Source organism: Oncorhynchus kisutch, linkage group LG19 (genome assembly GCF_002021735.2).
Source record: "Oncorhynchus kisutch isolate 150728-3 linkage group LG19, Okis_V2, whole genome shotgun sequence".
Lineage (NCBI taxonomy): Eukaryota > Metazoa > Chordata > Actinopteri > Salmoniformes > Salmonidae > Oncorhynchus > Oncorhynchus kisutch.
Genome location: NC_034192.2, coordinates 2,179,990 through 2,202,921, shown reverse-complemented (window position 1 = coordinate 2,202,921; position 22,932 = coordinate 2,179,990). Strand labels below are relative to the sequence as shown.

The following is a 22,932-nucleotide window of genomic DNA, read 5'->3' as shown; positions in this document are numbered from 1 at the left end:
GATGGTAGGCACCAGCAGGCTCATAAGCATTCATTCAAACAGCACTTTTGTGCGTTTTGCCAGCAGCTCTGCTGTTTGACTTCAAGCCTATCAACTCCTGAGATTAGGCTGGTGTAATGATGTGAAATGGCTAGCTAGTTAGCGGGGTGCGAGCTAATAGCGTTTCAAACGTCACTCGCTCTGAGACTTGGAGTAGTTGTTCCCCTTGCTCTGCATGGGTAAAGCTGCTTCGAGGGTGGCTGTTGTCGTTGTGCTCCTGGTTCGAACCCAGGTAGGAGCAAGGAGAGGGACAGAAGGTATACTGTTACACTGGCAATACTAAAGTGCCTATAAGAACATCCAATAGTCAAAGGTATATGAAATACAAATGGTATAGAGAGAGAGAGTCCTATAATTCCTATAATAACTACAACCTAAAACGTCTTACCTTGGAATATTGAAGACTCATGTTAAAAGGAACCACCAGCTTTCATATGTTCTCATGTTCTGAGCAACACTTTGTTTGTGCATTATTTAAACCAAATTGAACATGCTTCATTATGTGAGGCTAAATTTATTTTACTGATTTATTATGTTAAGTTAAAATAAGTGTTCATTCAGTATTGTTGTAATTGTCATTATTACATATACATTTTTAAAAATCGTCCGATTAATCGGTATTGGCTTTTTTTGTCCTCCTATAATCAGTATTGGTATAGGCGTTGAAAAATCATAATCTGTCGACCTCTAATTTTTACTGTCTTCTAATAATTCTTTGTCCCATTTGAGACTGAGCAAAACAGCCAACAAAGATCAGCACACAATTTAGTCATGTTACTCTACTAAAACCCAGTTGGCAGAAAGGTAGCCCGCATTTTAAAAAGCTCAAAAAGATATCCTAGAAAGGTTAGCCCATATAAGGGAACTAACTAAACAAAAGCTTGATCAGGAATGAGGTAGGTACAGGGGAAGTTTAATGAGCTGTTTCCAGTCATTCTGTGTGGGAGTGAGTGCGATAGGCCAGAGAAGCTGATCGGATCTTTCTACTTCCTTATGGCCACAGTCGGCAACACAACTGACCGAAGTATAAGAGTTCACTTGTACCAGAGCTCGCTCTCTCTGTGTGTGTGTGGCCTGTTCACACTGCCCCTCTGCTCTTCAAGCTGAGAGTGCTGAGAGTCTTGACTAGATGAGTAATTTACTAGAATGGGAGTTGCTGCCCCAAACCATAGATCTAGGATCAGCTTAATCTCCCCAATCCTAACCTCAACAGTTGGATGATGAGTGAAACTGACCTTAGATCAGCATGTAAGGGTTACTTCATCTTATTGTCTTCAATATGGTATAGCCTATGGATTGTGATGTGGGACAAATGAATCATGCTATATAAGTTACCAGGCCATCGGTTGTATCAGAGTTGTGAATCTGTCTAGCGGTTATTAAAATATTGGTTAAAGGATGTTATTTAAATGTTGGCTGAATGTTGCAGCACAGTTGGGAGCTTTTGATCTGGTCCTATTTAAGAGTATGGTACTTCTATCTGTGTCAGATTAGCTGCCTGCCAACCAGGTAGCTAACAAGATTACAGCAGTCAAACCGTGGCAGTCTGCTTCATTAACATTTGTCTGTGTGTGTTGACCGTGTGTTGTCGTGCTTAGGTTGTGGTGTAATGTAGATAGATAAAATGAGTTAACGTAGTCAAACAGGCTGTATATGGACACACACTTGTGTTGTACAAATACACACAGGTTGTTGTGTGTAATGTGAATTGATTAAATCCGGCTGTGATTTACTGGGAATTCTTTATCTGTAAACAGTAATTAAGACAATGACCTTTTGCCTGGTATGTGGGTGTTTGGCTAACTACTAACCACAAACTGTGTTAGGGAGTCTAGGGACTATGGCACAAGGTCATGGGCACAGTGGGTGTTGGAGCGGGGCCTAGTGATGGAACCCACCCATGCGCACCCAGGACACACACACCCATTGGCTGTGCTACCTCCTGATGAAAGATACGAGTTGGGAAACCCTTACAGTTGAGACAGTGTGACACTAAAGTTCTCACACCCTTGAGTACGGTTTTAAGAGGCAGCAGACAGGTCACTGTCTCCCTCTTTTCCAAGTCTGTAATATGACTTTCAGCAGAACTCTATAATGTTCCATAACAGGCCTATAGGCCTACCTCTCTGTTTCACTATCTGGTCTCTCCTCAGTACTGGTATTTATTAGGATCCTCATTAGCTGCTGCAAAAGCATCATCTACTCTTTCTGGGGTCCACATGAAACATTACATAGTACAGAACATTATTAGTCAAGGACTGAAATACATACATTTAAAACATCATACATATCCGTACATACACAATATCTACGTCTAATACATAGTACAGTGCAAATTACAATAGAAGGGATGTATATAAAATGGTTGTCTCTCCACAGTCCCCTTTGTGCAGTAAGGTGTTCTTTTTATCTGGTTTTTAATCCTAGCTTGAGTTACCTGGGGTGGCAGAGTTCCATGTAGTCATGACCATTTAACACTGCGTTTCCCAGCCTCTGTTCTGGACCTGGGGACTGTGAAGAGACCTCCGATTGCATGTCTTGTACCGATGAGTGTCCGAACTATGTGCCAACTGCATGAACAGACAGTTCGGAACCTTCAACACATCAATACCTCGCACAAGGACCAATAGTGATGCAGTCAATCTATCCTCAACTCTGAGGCAGGAGAGATTGACATGCATGCTACTGACATTCACCCTCTGTGTACATCTAAGTGCGATACGTGCTACTTTGGTCTGAATCAACTGCAAGTTTTTTTACCCAGCAGTTTAGTCTCCTCAACTTGCTCAATGGCCACATTATTCAATAATAGATTTAAACGAGGTTTAGCGTTAAGTCATTTCTCCCCAAAATTATGCTTTTAGTTTTGATACTGAGCACCAGCCTATTGCTAGTTACCCATTCTAAAACTGACTGGAGATCAATGTTAAGTGTCTCAGTTATTTATTTTACTGTTGTAGCCGACGTGTATATACTGTTGAGTCGTCATTGTACATAGACACACAGGCCTTATTCAAGGTCAGTGGAAGGTCATTTGTAAAAACAGAAAACAATGCCCCTAGCAGGCTGCCTTGCGGTACACCACACTGAACTAAATTTGTATGAGAGAGGCTTCCATTAACGAAAACCATCTGAGTTTTATTAAATGGGTAACTCTCAGTCCATAATATGGCAGATGATGCAAATCCATAACACCTACGTTTTTTTCAGCAATAGGTTATGATCAATGACAGCAAAAGCTGCACTGAAGTCTAACTAAACAGTTCCCACTATCTTCTTAATATCAATTTCTTTCAGCCAATCATCAGTCATCAGTCAGTGCCGAGCATGTTGAGTGCCCTTCCCAATAAGCATGCAGAAAGTCTGTTGTTAATTCGTTTTCTGTAATTAATTGATCAATCTTTTCCAAAGGTTTGCTCACCACTTTTAACAGGCTGATTTGGTTGGCTCCCTTGTCTCTCTCTCTTCTGTCTTTCTTTCCTTGTCCATTATCTTTCTTGTCTGCCCTCTGCCTTTATTTTTCTCTCTTCTCGTTGGTAGTAAGGGAGAGAGGGGGACTGTACTCTAATGAATTGTGCCAATAAAGACAGGTTAAATGCAATTCTCTCTCCTGTCTTTCGCTTAGTCTCTCCCTCCCAAAAGCGTGTGTCTTGTATTTGTGGTTATGATGTATGTTAAGGACTTCTTTCCTTGATGTTGAATGAATAACAACAATACTAATTTTCTCCTCTCCCTTCCTCTTCCCCCTGCAGGTTTGCTAAGAACCTGTCCCCAGACAAGATCAACCTGAGCACACTGAAGGGTGAGGGCCAGCTCACCAACCTGGAGCTGGATGAGGAGGTACTGCAGAGCATGTTGGACCTGCCCACCTGGCTGGCCATCAACAAAGTGGGCTGCAACAAGGCTGCCATCCGGGTAAGAGAGAGGGAGACTTATGCGCACACACCTGCGCTTTCGCCTTTTGTCCCTCTCCTCAGATGAACCCCAACCATCTTAGTCCATATTAGTCTGCTACCTCTCATCTCTCTCTCACCCTGCCCACCCCCCTCTCACTCCCAATCTCACTCTCCCACTCTTTTATTCTCCTTGTCTCCATCGTAATGTTAGCGGTGGATATAGAAGTGCACTGAGATGAACTGTCTGTATGCGCACATCATCTGACACTCCCTGGAGATGGCGAATGGAGCAGAATAACAACAAACTCTGTTACTCAGTTCTCTACTACCAGCCTTCTCCTTCCTCTTTTTTTTAATACTTTGTTTTTATTGTAGGAACACAAAGAACGTACAAATAAAGTAAACTAAAAGAACAACAAAAAAGATCTGTCAGTTACAGTGCACGTCATACCTTCACCATCATGTCATATTAGTTACATTGACATCTTTGAATTAGACCCTTTTCAAGTACGAAACCCATTTTTCCCAGTATTCCGGACCTCACCTCGTGTTCTTAAAGCAAAGGTCAAACGCTCCATGTGGTGTATTTCTTTACAATGTCTATCCATTGTCACTGTGGGAGGGTCTTTTTGTAGCCATTTCCTAGTGATAGCCTCTCCCCCTTCCTCTTCTGAAACCCCCTCTGTTTTCTTTGCCCTAATGGTTCTCTATCTTGTATTTCATCTCTCCTGTCTCAGGACTTCATCTTATCCCTGTCTCATGACCTTCCCTTTTACATAGCAGGCAATATATTCTAACAGGACTTCCGGCGCCGACAGAGATGGCCGCCTCGCTTCGCGTTCCTAGGAAACTATGCAGTTTTTTGTTTTTTTACGTGTTATTTCTTACATTAGTACCCCAGGTCATCTTAGGTTTCATTACATACAGTCGAGAAGAACTACTGAATATAAGGGCAGCGTCAACTCACCATCAGTACGACCAAGAATATGTTTTTCGCGACGCGGATCCTGTGTTCTGCCTTACAAACAGGACACCGGAGCGGATCCCATGCAGCGACCCAAAAAAACGACTCAGAAAAAGAGGGAAACGAGGCGGTCTTCTGGTCAGACTCCGGAGACGGGCACACCGTGCACCACTCCCTAGCATTCTTCTTGCCAATGTCCAGTCTCTTGACAACAAGGTTGATGAAATCCGAGCAAGGGTAGCATTCCAGAGGGACATCAGAGACTGTAACGTTCTTTGCTTCACGGAAACATGGCTCACTGGAGAGACTCTATCGGAGTCTGTGCAGCCAACGGGTTTCTCCACGCATCGCGCCGACAGAAACAAACATCTTTCTGGTAAGAAGAGGGGCGGGGGCGTATGCCTTATGGCTAACGAGACATGGTGTGATGAAAGAAACATACAGGAACTCAAATCGTTCTGTTCACCTGATTTAGAATTCCTCACAATCAAATGTAGACCGCATTATCTACCAAGAGAATTCTCTTCGATTATAATCACAGCCGTATATATCCCCCCCACCAAGCAGACACATCGATGGCTCTGAACGAACTTTATTTAACTCTTTGCAAACTGGAAACCATTTATCCGGAGGCTGCATTCATTGTAGCTGGGGATTTTAACAAGGCTAATCTGAAAACAAGACTCCCTCAATTTTATCAGCATATCGATTGCGCAACCAGGGGTGGAAAGACCTTGGATCATTGTTACTCTAACTTCCGCGACGCATATAAGGCCCTGCCCCGCCCCCCTTTCGGAAAAGCTGACCACGACTCCATTTTGTTGATCCCTGCCTACAGACAGAAACTAAAACAAGAGGCTCCCACGCTGAGGTCTGTCCAACGCTGGTCCGACCAAACTGACTCCATACTCCAAGACTGCTTCCATCACGTGGACTGGGATATGTTTCGTATTGCGTCAGATAACAATATTGACGAATACGCTGATTCGGTGTGCGAGTTCATTAGAACGTGCGTTGAAGATGTCGTTCCCATAGCAACGATTAAAACATTCCCTAACCAGAAACCGTGGATTGATGGCAGCATTCGCGTGAAACTGAAAGCGCGAACCACTGCTTTTAATCAGGGCAAGGTGTCTGGTAACATGACCGAATACAAACAGTGCAGCTATTCCCTCCGCAAGGCTATCAAACAAGCTAAGCGTCAGTACAGAGACAAAGTAGAATCTCAATTCAACGGCTCAGACACGAGGCATGTGGCAGGGTCTACAGTCAATCACGGACTACAGGAAGAAATCCAGCCCAGTCACGGACCAGGATATCTTGCTCCCAGGCAGACTAAATAACTTTTTTGCCCGCTTTGAGGACAATACAGTGCCACTGACACTGCCTGCAACGAAAACATGCGGTCTCTCCTTCACTGCAGCCGAGGTGAGTAAGACATTTAAACGTGTTAACCCTCGCAAGGCTGCAGGCCCAGACGGCATCCCCAGCCGCGCCCTCAGAGCATGCGCAGACCAAATCAAATCAAATTTATTTATATAGCCCTTCGTACATCAGCTGATATCTCAAAGTGCTGTACAGAAACCCAGCCTAAAACCCCAAACAGCAAGCAATGCAGGTGTAGAAGCACGGTGGCTAGGAAAAACTCCCTAGAAAGGCCAAAACCTAGGAAGAAACCTAGAGAGGAACCAGGCTATGAGGGGTGGCCAGTCCTCTTCTGGCTGTGCCGGGTGGAGATTATAACAGAACATGGCCAAGATGTTCAAATGTTCATAAATGACCAGCATGGTCGTATTATAATAAGGCAGAACAGTTGAAACTGGAGCAGCAGCACAGTCAGATGGACTGGGGACAGCAAGGAGTCATCATGTCAGGTAGTCCTGGGGCATGGTCCTAGGGCTCATGTCCTCCGGGAGAGAGAAAAAAAAAGAGAGAATTAGAGAGAGCATATGTGGGGTGGCCAGTCCTCTTCTGGCTGTGCCGGGTAGAGATTAAAACAGAACATGGCCAAAATGTTCAAATGTTCATAAATGATCAGCATGTTCGAATAAGAAGAAGGCAGAACAGTTGAAACTGGAGCAGCAGCACGGCCAGGTGGACTGGGGACAGCAAGGAGTTATCATGTCAGGTAATCCTGTGGCATGGTCCTAGGGCTCAGGGCTCAGGTCCTAGGGCTCAGGTCCTCCGAGAGAGAGAGAAGGAGAGTATTAGCACACTTAGATTCACATAGGACACCGAATAGGACAGGAGAAGTACTCCAGATATAACACACTGACCCTAGCCCCCCGACACATAAACTACTGCACCATAAATACTGGAGGCTGAGACCAGACCAGCTGGCCGGTGTGTTTACGGACATATTCAATCAATCCCTATACCAGTCTGCTGTTCCCACATGCTTCAAGAGGGCCACCATTGTTCCTGTTCCCAAGAAAGCTAAGGTAACTGAGCTAAACGACTACCGCCCCGTAGCACTCACTTCCGTCATCATGAAGTGCTTTGAGAGACTAGTCAAGGACCATATCACCTCCACCCTACCTGACACCCTAGACCCACTCCAATTTGCTTACCGCCCAAATAGGTCCACAGACGATGCAATCTCAACCACACTGCACACTGCCCTAACCCATCTGGACAAGAGGAATACCTATGTGAGAATGCTGTTCATCGACTACAGCTCGGCATTCAACACCATAGTACCCTCCAAGCTCGTCATCAAGCTCGAGACCCTGGGTCTCGACCCCGCCCTGTGCAACTGGGTACTGGACTTCCTGACGGGCCGCCCCCAGGTGGTGAGGGTAGGCAACAACATCTCCTCCCCGCTGATCCTCAACACTGGGGCCCCACAAGGGTGCGTTCTGAGCCCTCTCCTGTACTCGCTGTTCACCCACGACTGCGTGGCCACGCACGCCTCCAACTCAATCATCAAGTTTGCGGACGACACAACAGTGGTAGGCTTGATTACCAACAACGACGAGACTGCCTACAGGGAGGAGGTGAGGGCCCTCGGAGTGTGGTGTCAGGAAAATAACCTCACACTCAACGTCAACAAAACTAAGGAGATGATTGTGGACTTCAGGAAACAGCAGAGGGAACACCCCCCCCCCCCCTATCCACATCGATGGAACAGTAGTGGAGAGGGTAGCAAGTTTTAAGTTCCTCGGCATACACATCACAGACAAACTGAATTGGTCCACTCACACAGACAGCATCGTGAAGAAGGCGCAGCAGCGCCTCTTCAACCTCAGGGGGCTGAAGAAATTCGGCTTGTCACCAAAAGCACTCACAAACTTCTACAGCTGCACAATCGAGAGCATCCTGGTGGGCTGTATCACCGCCTGGTTCGGCAACTGCTCCGCCCACAACCGTAAGGCTCTCCAGAGGGTAGTGAGGTCTGCACAACGCATCACCGGGGGCAAACTACCTGCCCTCCAGGACACCTACACCGCCCGATGTTACAGGAAGGCCATAAAGATCATCAAGGACCTCAACCACCCGAGCCACTGCCTGTTCACCCCGCTATCATCCAGAAGGCGAGGTGATGTGAAATGATGTAAATATATCACTAGCCACTTTAAACAATGCTACTTTATATAATGTTACTTACCCTACATTATTCATCTCATATGCATACGTATATACTGTACTCTATATCATCGACTGCATCCTTATGTAATACATGTATCACTAGCCACTTTAACTATGCCACTTTGTTTACATACTCATCTCATATGTATATACTGTACTCGATATCATCTACTGTGTCTTGCCTATGCTGCTCTGTACCATCACTCATTCATATATCCTTATGTACATATTCTTTATCCCCTTACACTGTGTATAAGACAGTAGTTTTGGAATTGTTAGTTAGATTACTTGTTGGTTATTACTGCATTGTCGGAACTAGAAGCACAAGCATTTCGCTACACTCGCATTAACATCTGCTAACCATGTGTATGTGACAAATAAAATTTGATTTGATTTGAACAAGTAGAGTGGGGAGCCTCCCAGCGTTGAAACTGAAAGGATAAAGTTTTGTCTTCTGAAATTGTCTTAAGTTATGTCTGTCTGTGTTTTCCTAGACGAGGCCCATTGAGTGTCACTAACTTAGGTTTATTGAAGTGTCACACTCGCTGTGCATTGTCCTTGGTGTAAGGCTACAGTCGTAATGGCCCTATCATTGAGGTCATGCGTGCTGCATGCGTGTCTGTGTACCTGGTCCTCGGTGGCCATGCTCTTCCTCTGCTGAGCAGACTTGTACATGGCCTCGCTGAGTGACTTGGCGTACTGGACCATGGCTTTGAGCTGGGAGTCAGTCAGCACCCACAGCAGGTCATCTAGGATCAGGATCAGCTTAGAGGCCACCACGTTACAGTCCTTGGACTGGAGATAAACACATTCTACATACAAAATACACACATTAATACTCATTATATATAGACCACACACACACATACATGCTTTATACATATAGGATACAGACACACACACCACGTTTCAGTCTTTCATCTCAAGACACACACATTACCTCCCGTGTTGAACCAAGACAGTGTTATTCAAAAGGTGCATTCATCAATGGGAGATGTAATAAAAGTCAGACTGGAGAAAAGACACACTCCATATCCATGACTGACTGACTGAAAACACACACACTCCATATCCATGACTGACTGACTGCTTCTCTAGACTGTCTCCTTGATTCATTCTCTCAGCCTGGCTCTCTCATTTCAGCTGATTTACATTCACAGTGATTACATTTATTTCAGGAATAGACACATTCGTATGCATTTCAGAACAATATGTAAGGAATATGTGACTGTATTTAGCATATAGGTTTAATACAAGAAAATATGATCATATTTTGGCTGTGCCGATGTTGTTGGGCTGACTAGATTGCAGGTGTATGATATTGAACCAATATTACTGTCACTTATCTGAGCTTGTCTTCATTGACAGATCCCATGGACCAAGCTGAAGACCCACCCCATCTCTCTGGTAAGTCCCGCCCTCCTTCCCCCTATTGCTGACACAGTTTTAGCCACTTGCCCCCCCCCCCCCCCCCCCAAAAAAAATGGCCTGTAACAACGTGGGCAAATAAGGCCGCCGAGGAGTATTTCTGTCTGTAATAAAGCCATTTTGTGGGGAAAACTCATTCTGATTGGCTGGGCCTGGCTCCCCAATGCCCACCCATGGCTGTGCACCTGCCCAGTCATGTGAAATCCATAGATTAGGACCTAATGAATTTATTTTAATTTACAAATGTTCTTATTGTTGCATGCTGCCTTTTTTATATTTTTGTTCAGTATAGTTAACCAGACAAACTACACTGTTATTATTTTACCTGCTGCACAAATACCTGTCTCTCTTCCAACTCTGGCAACAGCCCACTGTCACACGCAGGTGATGTGAACACCAGGACTTTTCCAGGATTTGCATTGCTGACAAAAAATGAGCTATAACTGGGCATTAATTAGCAGTAAATATCAACAAATGTGTGTACGCGGGTATGTTTGCTTTGATCTCAAAAACACATCTCGTGACTGATTGAAAGACTGTACGTGCCTGTCAATAAAGGCCTACAGTAATTCTCCTCTGAAGTGCTCTGCAGAGATTGAGTCCAGTGTGCTACACACTAATCTGGATGCCACTCATCCTCTTCTGATGGGAGTAGCCTCATTGTGCAAAAATCAAACACTTTTTTTTATTTTCTTGTCCATTCCAACTTAAACCTTGATCATGTCTGACTATTTTTTATTAGTTGCACGGACAAGCAGACAACCGTTAATGTTGAATCCTGGTGTGTGTGTGGTAATCGTCTGCATCTCTCTGTCTCCCAGACCCTGGACAAGGTGGTAATGGAGATGAGCACCTGTGATGAGCCCCGCCCTCCCAACGGCCCGTCTCCCATAGCAACAGCCTCGGGGCAAAGGTGGGAGCTGGCACTCTTTCTCCCCCCCCCTCCCCCCTCCCCCTTCAGAGGGTAGTTGTGTGTGTGTGTGTGTGTGTGTAAGTGTATGGTGTCTGTCTGCCTGTCCTTGTGCGATGGGGCTGAAATTCTTTATTAGAAAAACACCTGCATTCAGTTCATCCAAATCCAGCCTTCAATTGCCTACTACCTCCTCTTCCCCCGCGCCCCCAGTGAGTATGGCTTTGCTGAGAAGGTGGTGGAGGGCATCTCTCTGTCCATCAACTCCATTGTGGTGAAGATCAGTGCCAAGGCGTTCAACGCCTCCTTTGAGTTGAGCCAGCTGCAGGTCTACTCTGTCAACACCAGCTGGAGCCTGTCAGACCTCCGCTTCACACGCATACAGGACCCACACAGAGGAGAGGTGGGTGCACTGCATACACGCATAGAAGTGTATGTAACCGCCGTAACCCTGTGTGTGTAACCATGGCTACCTGTGCGCCCCTCAGATCCTGACGTTTAAGGAGATCAGCTGGCAGATGATCCGCATCGAGGCGGACGCCATCCAGAGTGCCCAGAACGAGATGCTGAGTGCCCCCATCCGCCTCATCACCAACCAGTCCAAGATCAGAGTCACCCTGAAGAGACGGGTACAATACGCAACACACGTGTGGGCAAGGGAACACAAACACACACTTAGGTGCAAACACACACACACCTCATCACCAACCAGTCCAAGATCAGTTGCCCTCAAGAGACGGGTACGACACACACACACGGCGCAGTCACACACGCACTCAGAACAGTCCTTGGTCTAATAGAATAGATAACACTTTGTGGGCCAACAGCCTGCAGAATCAGCTTCAGTAAACAAAGATCTTTATCTCACACACAAGCAAGCCCTGCAGCCACTGTGTTTGAACAGATAAAAGTGTGTGCGTTGTATACATACTCCTTCATCTGTGTGTGAAAACAAACGAAGATATGATTTTGAACGACCACAGATTACTGTGTGCTGAGTATGTACTTTATCCAGTCAGTCAGTCAGTCATGGATATGGAGTGTGGTTTTCAGTCAGTCAGTCAGTCATGGATATGGAGTGTGGTTTTCAGTCAGTCAGTCAGTCATGGATATGGAGTGTGTGGGTTTTCAGTCAGTCAGTCAGTCATGGATATGGAGTGTGTGTGTTTTCAGTCAGTCAGTCAGTCATGGATATGGAGTGTGTGTGTTTTCTCCAGTCTGACTTTTATTACATCTCCCATTGATGAATGCACCTTTTGAATAACACTGTCTTGGTTCAACACGGGAGGTAATGTGTGTGTCTTGAGATGAAAGACTGAAACGTGGTGTGTGTGTCTGTATCCTATATGTATAAAGCATGTTTGTGTGTGTGTGGTCTATATATAATGAGTATTAATGTGTGTATTTTGTATGTAATAATCTATGTAGAATGTGTTTATCTCCAGTCCAAGGACTGTAACGTGGTGGCCTCTAAGCTGATCCTGATCCTAGATGACCTGCTGTGGGTGCTGACTGACTCCCAGCTCAAAGCCATGGTCCAGTACGCCAAGTCACTCAGCGAGGCCATGGACAAGTCTGCTCAGCAGAGGAAGAGCATGGCCACCGAGGACCAGGTACACACGTAGGCAGGGACACACACACGCTCACTCACGTAGGCAGGTAGATACGTGTGCGCACACAGGCTAGGAAACACACACAGATAGGCAGACACTTACTTGTTTAAATGTATTTTTTTATGTCACCTTTATTTAACAAGGTAGGCTAGTTGAGAACACCTTTATTTAACCAGGTAGGCTAGTTGAGAACACCTTTATTTAACCAGGTAGGCTAGTTGAGAACAAGTTCTCATTTGCAACTGCGACCTGGCCGAGATAAAGCAAAGCAATTCGACACATACAACAACACAGAGTTACACATGGAGTAAAACAAACATACAGTCAATAATACAGTAGAACAAAAGAAAACAAAAAGTCGATATAGTGAGTGCAAATGAGGTAAGGAAATGAATAGGCCATGTTGGCGAAGTCATTACAATATAGCAATTAAACACTGGAATGGTAGATCGGCAGAAGATGAATGTGCAGGTAGAGATATTGGGGTGCAAAGGAGCAAAATAAATAAATACCAGTATGGGGATGAGGTAGGTAGATGGGCTGTTTACAGATTGGCTAAGTACAGGTGCAGTGATCTGTAAACTGCTCTGACAGCTGGTGCTTAAAGCTAGTGAGGGAGATGTGAGTCTCCAGCTTCAGAGATTTTTGCAATTTGTTTCAGTCATGGGCAGCAGAGAACTCGAAGGAAAGACGACCAAACGAGGAATTGGCTTTGGGGGTGACCAGTGAGATATACCTTCTGGAGCGCTTGCTACGAGTGGCTGCTGTGGTGACCAGTGAGCTGAGATAAGGCGGGGCTTTACCTAGCAGAGACTTGTCGATAACCTGTAGCCAGTGGGTTTGGCCACGAGTATGCAGCGAGGGCCAACCAACGAGAGAGTACAGGTCACTTAACAACTGAAGCAGCTAGCTATGTGCTCAGTCACTCCTCTGTCAGACAGACCTACAGTGGAGAAATGATTCGCCCCAGTCGTGTACCCTTCTGTCCACACTTCTCCTCCCTCCCTCTTTCTTCCCCCCCCCCCCCATCTCTCTCGCTCTCTCTGTTATGGTCTGGTAATTAGTCCTTGTGCTCCAGGAAAGGATGTTTGGTTCTCTCTGTGCGGTCCCTCTGCCATATGGCCTCTCTCCCTGCGCTGCTCTCGCTGCTGCGCTGCTCTCACGCTCCATTATTCATGTACTGACTCAAACTGGGCTTTTAGCATTCTGACCTACATGTGGCACACTATGCCATCTGCTGGTGAGAATGAGCACTGCACCCCCATCTCTCCTAAAAATCTTATCAATTTGTGTTTGTGCCAAATACAACAGGTTATTGTGAAATGCTTACTTACAAGCCCTTAACCAACAATGCTGTTCAAGAAATAGTTAAGAAAATATTTACTTTATTTTTTACTTTTGTTTATTTAGTAACACAATAAAATAACAATACCGAGGGGGTGCGGGGGTACAGGTTAGTCGAGTTTGTTTTTACACTAAGGTGGCCATTTGATTAATTGTTTAGGCAGTCTTATATCTAGAAGATGTTAAGGAGCCTTTTGGACATAGACTTGGCATTCCTGTACCGCATGCTGTGCGTGTAGCAGAGAACAGTCCATGACTTGGGTGACTGGAGTCTTTGACCATTTTTTTGGACCTTCCTCTGACACCATCGAGTGGGTTACTTCATTAGCATCGAATAGCCCCCACGATGTGCAACTTTTCAGGGAAGTTAGGAACCAATATACACAGGCAGTTAGGAAAGCAAAGGCTAGCTTTTTCAAACAGATATTTGCATCCTGTAGCACAAACTCCAAAACGTTTTGGGATGCTGTAAAGTCCATGGAGAATAAGAGCACCTCTTCCCAGCTGCCCACTGCACTGAGGCTAGGAAACACTGGCACCACTGATAAATCCACGATAATTGAACATTTCAGTAAGCATTTTTCTACAGTTGGCCATGCTTTCCACCTGGCTACCCCTACCCCGGTCAACAGCCCTGCACCCCCCCACAGCAACTTGCCCGTCAAAGTCCAGGTTCCAGAGGTGTTTATTCCCAGGGTCCTTGGCTTCGTGATGAGCTTCGTGGGCACTATGGTGTTGAACGCTGAGCTGTAGTCAATGAACATCATTCTCACATATGTGTCTCTTTTGTCCAGGTGGGGAAGGGCAGTGTGGAGTGCGATTGAGATTTGCTTCATCTGGGAATCTGTTGGGCCGGTATGCGAATTGGAGTGGGTTTAGGGTATCCAAGATGATGCTGTTGATGTGAGCCATGACCAGCCTTTCAAAGCACTTCATGGCTACTGACGTGAGTGCTTCAAGGCGGTAGTCATTTGGGGCTGGTTACCTTCGCTTTCTTGGGCACAGGGACTATGGTGCTCTGCTTGAAACATGTAGGTATTACAGATATATTACCCCCTGTATTTCCGTCTGTTCTTCATGCGAATGACAGAGATTTGGGCCTGGCCTCAGAGAAGCAGTATATCCTTCGTGTCGGACTCAAAATCCCTGTTCTGATATCCAGAAGCTCTTTTTGGTCATAAGAGATGGTAGCAGCAACATTATGTACGAAACAAGTTACAAACAATGTGGAAAAACCCACACAAGATAGAACAGTTGGTTTGGAGTCCGTAAAATCCCCTCCGGCGCCATTATCCCAAGCAACACTAGTTGGATGCACCAATAACATTGATGTTCATTTTATTTGTTCATTTTATTTGTCTGTCTGCATCTCCATATGTCTCTGTGCCGGTGTCTGCATCTGTGTTTGTATTTTTTACGGTCTCTGGTCTATATCCAGGAGTCGTCGGCGCCCCCTTCAGCCCAGCAGGTGCGTAGCCAGCAGGTGTCGTCAGGCACAGCGGCTGACCAGAGCGCCACCATGGCTAATCTGTTCGCTGCCTTCGATGTGTGTGAGACCTCCCACCACCTGCAGATCACACACCTCGACCTGCACATCTGTGATGACATACACGCCAAGGACAGAGGTACACACGCACACACACATAGCACATGGACATGCCTGCTAATACACACATACAAATGTACCTTATCTTCTGCCTCTGCCTTCTTCCCTCCCTCCATGTATCCCTCCTTCCTTCCCACCCAACCCTCTCTCTCTCTTCAACACCTCCCTCTCAACCTCTCTCACTCTCTCTCTCTCAATCACCTCTCTCTCTCTCTCTCTCTCTCTCGTCTCTCTCCTCCTCTCTATCCTCCAACTCTCCTTCTCTCTCAACTCTCTCTCTCTCTCTCTCAAACTCTCTCTCTCTCTCTTCAACCCTATATCTACCTCTCTCTCCTCTCTCTCCCTCCTCTCCAATTCTGTCTCCTTCGTCTCTACTCTGTCTCCTCATCTCTTCTATTCCCCTCTGCTCTCCTCTCTCTCTCTTATGTGAATCCATAAGAGGTAACTGGTGGGGCCTATGCAGCTCTCCTTCAGTCACATTACCCTGGACTACTACCCCTCCCACAGAGCAGGTCGACACCACCACAACCTCTATAACATTGTAGCGGTATTTATTTGAGTTATTTATTAAAGATTTTGTTCGGGCGCCAGGCAGGTAGAGTACCACTACCAGACCCACACACATCAGCAGAAGAGACTGCCTAGAGTGTAGCCTGTTTACCAGATAGCCAGTGGAGAGAAAAGAGAATACACACCCTATAAAACCCACATCACAGCACAGGGGTAACCCCACCCAGAATACCTCATACAATAATAATACTAATAATGGCAGAGCAATTGAACAGGAACTTCATACAAGAAAGAACCTAGTCATCAACAGCAGTAATGTGTATTATCTTCCAGTGGATGAGTGCAGAGGGTGTGAATGTGGGGGGGGGGGGGGTGTTCATAGACACAAAGGCCTTAAAAATGTCCACAATCTTCTCAGCCACATGTCATTAGTACACCCCACCTCAATACAGTTCAAATAACAATTCATAACTTACAAGCAACCTCCCTTTTAACTATAATGTCCACCCAAATACTTCTGGCAGGGCAATAATAGTCCAGCTCTAATGAACTTCAATGGGAAGTGCATTTGAAAAATATAAAGTCTGGTTGCAGGGTAAAGCACTGGAACAATAGCGGGAAGAACAAGAGATCTTAGCTGTGGTCTTCAGGCATGCCGGTGTACTGTCTGACCGTCTAATGGTTTGTTGGTTTGTATGTCAAAGCTTTGCAACAATGTTGCTACTAATCCATGCGATCCATAACCGGCGCGGTCCCAACCGATAACAACCACGACCTAGAGCAGTCACACCGATGATTGAGTTAAATACTTTATAAACTACACATGCTGAAAATAAACCAAACTTCTGCAGCATAGCACACACAATCAAACTGTCCTGTCAACCAAGAGCTCTTCCCCAAAGAGCTGAAAAAGCTGTCTTTATTTCCTCCTTCCCTACTGCTGATTAGAGGTCGACCGATTAGGATTTTTCAACACCGATACCGATTATTGGAGGACCAAAAAGCCGATACCGATTAATCAGATGTTTTTTATTTATTTATTTGTAATAATGACAATTACAACAATACTGAATGAACACTTATTTTAGCTTAATATAATACATCAATAAAATAAATTTAGCCTCAAGTAAATAATGCAAAAACAAAGTGTTGGAGAAGAAAGTAAAAGTGCAATATGTGCCATGTAATAAAGCTAATGTTTCAGTTCCTTGCTCAGAACATGAGAACATATGAAAGCTGGTGGTTCCTTTTAACATGAGTCTTCAATATTCCAAGGTAAGAAGTTTTAGGTTGTAGTTATTATAGGAATTATAGGACTATTTCTCTCTATACCATTTGTATTTCATTAACCTTTGTCTATTGGATGTTCTTATAGGCACTTTAGTATTGCCAGTGTAACAGTATAGCTTCCGTCCCTCTCCTCGCTGGGCTCGAACTAGCAACACAACGACAATTAGCACGCGCTAACTAGCTAGCCATTTCACTTCGGTTACACGAGCCTCATCTCGGGAGTTGATAGGCTTGAAGTCATAAACAGCGCAATGCTTGACGCACAACGAAGAGCTGCTGGCAAAACACACGAAAGTGCTATTTGAATGAATGTTTACGCGCCTGCTTCTGCCTACCACTGCTCAGTCAGATATTTGAGTGCTCAGTCAGATTATACGCAAAGCATGACACGCTAGATAATATCTAGTAATATCATCAACCATGTGTAAACTAGTGATTATGATTGTTTTTTAAGATAAGTTGCTAGCTAGCATTAAACTTACCTTGGCTTACTGCATCTGCGTAACAGGCAGTCTCCTTGTGGAGTGCAACGAGAGAGAGGCAGGTCGTTATTGCGTTGGACTAGTTAACTGTAAGGTTGCAAGATTGAATCCCCCGAGCTGACAAGGTGAAAATCTGTCGTTCTGCCCCTGAACGAGGCAGTTAACCCACCGTTCCTAGGCCGTCATTGAAAATAATGTGTTCTTAACTGACTTGCCTAGTTAAATAAAAGTATATAAAAAAATTGGAAATACCAATTTTTCGATTGTTATGAAAACTTGAAATCGGCCCTAATTAAATCGGCCATTCCGATTAATCGGTCGACCTCTACTGCTGATGCGCTCTTAAAGTGGCAGCGCACTGAGGGCTCCGTGCAGGATTTCGCCGCAACATTACTACCCCTCCCACAGAGCAGGTAGACACCACCACAACCTTTACACAACCACCCTCCAACATTATATACCCCTCCCACAGAGCAGGTAGACACCACCACAACCTTTACACAACCACCCTCCAACATTACTATCCCTCCCACAGAGCAGGTAGACACCACCACAACCTTTACACAACCACCCTCCAACATTACTATCCCTCCCACAGAGCAGGTAGACACCACCACAACCTTTACACAACCACCCTACAACATTACTACCCCTCCCACAGAGCAGGTGAACACCACCACAACCTTTACACAACCTCCCTCCCAACTGCCACACAGCTGATGGGAGTAATAGTGATCTCTCAACACCACAAAACGTGTCTTTCTCTGTCTGTATACCATCTCTATTAGTGACAAGAGTAGGTACTTAGACGACGGTTTCTCCCTCATCTTTTGCTTTCTGTCCTCTCCCCCATTCATCTCTCTGTCTCCAGGTGAGAGTTGTCTCCACTGGATGCAGTACAGTGAGGCCACTAAGGCCAGGGAGGGCTGGGCCAGGAGTCTGCTGGAGGAGTTCAAGTCTAACGTGGAGATGTTGAAGACCGCCAAGAGAGACCGGGATGGCCCGGCCAACTCTCACACCTCACCACAGCACGGTAAACAAAAGAGCAGCACAGGCACGCACACACACAGAGTACGGTAAACACTCACACAGACACACCTCCCCTCAATGTGATTGAAACATAGTAATCCAATAAAGGTGTGTGTTGGAGCACATGTTGAATAAAAAGTGTATCAGGACAACTATAAGAATCTGTCCCAGCAGCCCATGAAGAGTGATGTTGGTTAGACAGCTGACATTCAACTGAACTAGAATACACTTGGTGTCATCTAGTGGGTCATTTTTAGATTGGAATTAAGTGAAGTGTTGGTTTCCCTAGCATCACACTGCCTAGTCACTCTGAGTTCTGTCCCCTCCCCTTTCCAGTGTCCAGGTATCCCTCCAGTGTCTCCAGCGTTAGGGACAGTGTGTATGGTCCCGTAGGGCAGGACGAGACAGGAAGAGGAACAATAGTGGTGGTTAGGGGGCCAGACGACCTACCCCCGGGGTGGGTGCGGGCACGAGCCATGGTACGAGAGAGGGAGAGGGCGAGGGCACGGGGGCGGGCACAGTGCTGCTTCTCATGCCTAGAGCCAGGTACCCCCCTAACCGATGGTGTGCGCACGCGGTGTGCGGTGATACACACCTTTTGAGACGACGTCAGAGTGTGGCAGGTGGTCTGACTGGGTCTCTTTTTCTTTTCCCCATTTCTCTCCCCACTCTGTCTCCTTATTCTCCCTACCACCCCCCCCCCCCCCCCCCCCCCCTCCCTTCACCTCTCCTTTCTAGGTAAGATCAGTACTAGTTCTACCAGTATCCTCAGTTCTCCCCAGACCCCCAGGACGCAGCTCCTGTCCAGCTCCATTGTCCTCAGGATAGCTGACTTCAGCATCTACCAGGTCAGCACACGCACACAGTTGACGTGCTTATGTGATCCACCCACTTCTCATACTGACCTCATCCCGTGTGTGTGTGTATCAGGTGTCCACAGCAGACCAGCGTCGCTCCAGCCCTAAGGCCATGATCTCCTGTAATAAGAAGTCCCTGTATCTCCCTCCTGAGATGCCTGCCATCCACGTCGAGTTCACCGAATACTACTTCCCTGACGGAAAAGACTACCCCAGTAAGATTGGTTCCTACTCTCATTCAGTTCCTAGTTTTTGGTTCCTAGACCCTCATCCTACAGGGTGTACAGGTTTTACTCCAGCCTAGCGCTAACTCACCTGATTGAACTGTTTGAAGTCTTGACTTGATGTTTATGTGAATCGGGTGTGTTAGTGCTGAGGGGAAAGGTGAACGCATTAGTGCGTCACCTCTCTTCTCTTCCCCCTCCACTCATTTCTAGTTTCCATCATCTCTTCTCTTCCCCACCTCCTGCAGTCCCTTGGCGCCCTGTGTTTATTATATAATCTTCTCTTCCCCACCTCCTGCAGTCCCTTGGCGCCCTGTGTTTATTATATAATCTTCTCTTCCCCACCTCCTGCAGTCCCTTGGCGCCCTGTGTTTATTATATCATCTTCTCTTCCCCACCTCCTGCAGTCCCTTGGCGCCCTGTGTTTATTATATCATCTTCTCTTCCCCACCTCCTGCAGTCCCTTGCATTGATTATTATACACTGCTCAAATAGAACACTTAAACAACACAATGTAACTCCAAGTCAATCACACTTCTGTGAAATCAAACTGTCCACTTAAGAAGCAACACTGACAATAAATGTCACATGCTGTTGTGCAAATGGAATAGACAACAGGTGGAAATTATAGGCAATTAGCAAGACACCCCCAATAAAGGAGTGGTTCTGCAGGTGGTGACCACAGACCACTTCTCAGTTCCTATGCTTCCTGGCTGATGTTTTGGTCACTTTTGAATGCTGGCGGTGCTTTCACTATAGTGGTAGCATGAGACGGAGTCTACAACCCACACAAGTGGCTCAGGTAGTGCAGCTCATCCAGGATGGCATATCAATGCGAGCTGTGGCAAGAAGGTTTGCTGTGTCTGTCAGCGTAGTGTCCAGAGCATGGAGGAGCTACCAGGAGACAGGCCAGTACATCAGGAGACGTGGAGGAGGCCGTAGGAGGGCAACAACCCAGCAGAGAACACCAAGATTGACTGTGCTCTTCACAGATGAAAGCAGGTTCACACTGAGCACATGTGACAGACGTGACAGAGTCTGGAGACGCCGTGGAGAACGTTCTGCTGCCTGCAACATCCTCCAGCATGACCGGTTTGGCGGTGGGTCAGTCATGGTGTGGGGTGGCATTTCTTTGGGGGGCCAGAGGTTGCCTGACTGCCATTAGGTACCGAGATGAGATCCTCAGACCCCATGTGAGACCATATGCTGGTGCGGTTGGCCCTGGGTTCCTCCTAATGCAAGACAATTCTAGACCTCTTGTGGCTGGAGTGTGTCTGCAGTTCCTGCAAGAGGAAGGCATTGACGCTATAGATTGGCCCGCCCGTTCCCCAGACCTGAATCCAATTGAGCACATCTGGGACATCATGTCTCGCTCCATCCACCAACGCCACGGTGCACCACAGACTGTCCAGGAGTTGGCGGATGCTTTAGTCCAGGTCTGGGAGGAGATCCCTCAGGAGACCATCCGCCACCTCATCAGGAGCATGCCCAGGCGTTGTAGGGAGGTCATACAGGCACGTGGAGGCCACACACACTACTGAGCCTCATTTTGACTTGTTTTAAGGACATTACATCAAAGTTGGATCAGCCTGTAGTGTGGTTTTCCACTTTAATTTTGAGTGTGACTCCAAATCCAGACCTCCATGGGTTATTAAATTTGATTTCCATTGATAATTTTTGTGATTTTGAATGTCAGCACATTCAACTATGTAAAGAAAAAAGTATTTAATAAGAATATTTCATTCATTCAGATCTAGGATGTGTTATTTTAGTGTTCCCTTTATTTTTTTGAGCAGTGTATAATCTTCTCTTCCCCACCTCCTGCAGTCCCTTACATTGATTATTATATAATCTTCTCTTCCCTGCCTCCTGCAGTCCCCTGCCCCAACCTGTATGTTCAGCTGAATGCGCTGCAGCTGGTGCTGGACCCCAGGAGCCTGGTGTGGTGCAACCTGTTTACGCTGGACCTGAGGCAGAGCCTGGAACAGTTCATGGAGCTCTACAAGCTCAATGACGAGGAACAGAAGCCTGACGAGCACATCGACATCAGGGTGGACGGACTAATGCTGAAGGTAGAGGGCAGAAAGGATACACAACCACAGGCTCTGTCATGATATGTCGCTGTTCAAATCCCACACTCATTCAGTACTTGGACACTTTGATTCAGTCATTTGAGAAATGAGAAACACCATAGCTGTGAAAAAAGCCCTTAAAGGTCAACACACTCCATTTCTGTTGGAGCGTAGTCTTTACATTTCAACAGATTGGAAATTACTCTCATTAGTCATCTTGTACACATTGATGACCTCTGTATGTATATTTTCTAATAATGTGTTTCTCTTCCTCTCTCCCCCACCACAGTTGGTAGTGCCCACGGACAGGGACCCCTCCTATCCCCAGGACCTCCCCCGCTCCGTCTCCGTCCAATGCTCGGAGATGGTGGCCACCAACACCCGCCACCCCCCCAACTGCTCCCGCTCCCACCTGGAAGCCCTCCTCCTCTCCTTCCAAGAACAACAGTTCTTCTCCACCTCCTTTTCCTCCTTCCCTCGCTCCTCCACCTCCTTCCCGGTGATCCACCCCGTTTTCCAGCGCCATGCGCATGAGCAGGACACTATGTTGCACAATGTGTATAAAGGGTTGGTGTCGCCCTCATTGGGCGTGGATGCCCTCAAAATGCCAGCTGCCACAGACTTGTGGGCGGTTCATTTTGCCCAGTTCTGGGTGGACTACGAGGGGACGCGCGGCGGGAAGGGGCGGCCCCAGCCCTTCGTTGACGCCTTCCCCCTCACTCTGTGGGCGTGCCAGCCGGTCAGACACGCCCAGCACCAGGAGCGGCTAATGGGCGGGGCTTCGAGAGGGCAGAGAACGCCCCTTGCTGCAGGCCTGGCCAGGAGCGAGCCTGTGGATACCGTAGGACGTCTGCAGAGGAAGAGGCTTTTGAAGGAGTACTATAGTACTGTTACGGACGCCACGGCAACAGAGGCCTCACTGCCACCTAGCAACGGGCTTCACAAGCCACTGTCCCTGGACAACATCCCCCCACCTTCCTCATCTTCCAGTAAGGAGGCAGACATGCACATGTTAGTGCACATACAGAAGCATTTGAGTGCTCAGGTGAGTGTTGATTCATATCTTTTGGTGTGTCTGTA

At 46.5% G+C, this 22,932-nt stretch overlaps 1 protein-coding gene across 1 annotated transcript in view; it reads left to right on the top strand.

Annotated features, from left to right (window-relative positions):
* Nucleotides 1-22,932, top strand: part of LOC109885248 (UHRF1-binding protein 1-like) — a 46,615-nt gene that overhangs the window by 7,715 nt on the left and 15,968 nt on the right. Inside the window, 13 exon segments of the mRNA XM_031797328.1 lie at nucleotides 3,792-3,954; nucleotides 9,856-9,894; nucleotides 10,737-10,828; nucleotides 11,039-11,228; nucleotides 11,314-11,454; nucleotides 12,271-12,438; nucleotides 15,221-15,407; nucleotides 15,817-15,900; nucleotides 18,542-18,703; nucleotides 19,438-19,547; nucleotides 19,630-19,771; nucleotides 21,656-21,852; nucleotides 22,142-22,897. Of these exon segments, the coding sequence (XP_031653188.1) occupies nucleotides 3,792-3,954; nucleotides 9,856-9,894; nucleotides 10,737-10,828; nucleotides 11,039-11,228; nucleotides 11,314-11,454; nucleotides 12,271-12,438; nucleotides 15,221-15,407; nucleotides 15,817-15,900; nucleotides 18,542-18,703; nucleotides 19,438-19,547; nucleotides 19,630-19,771; nucleotides 21,656-21,852; nucleotides 22,142-22,897 (2,431 nt within the window).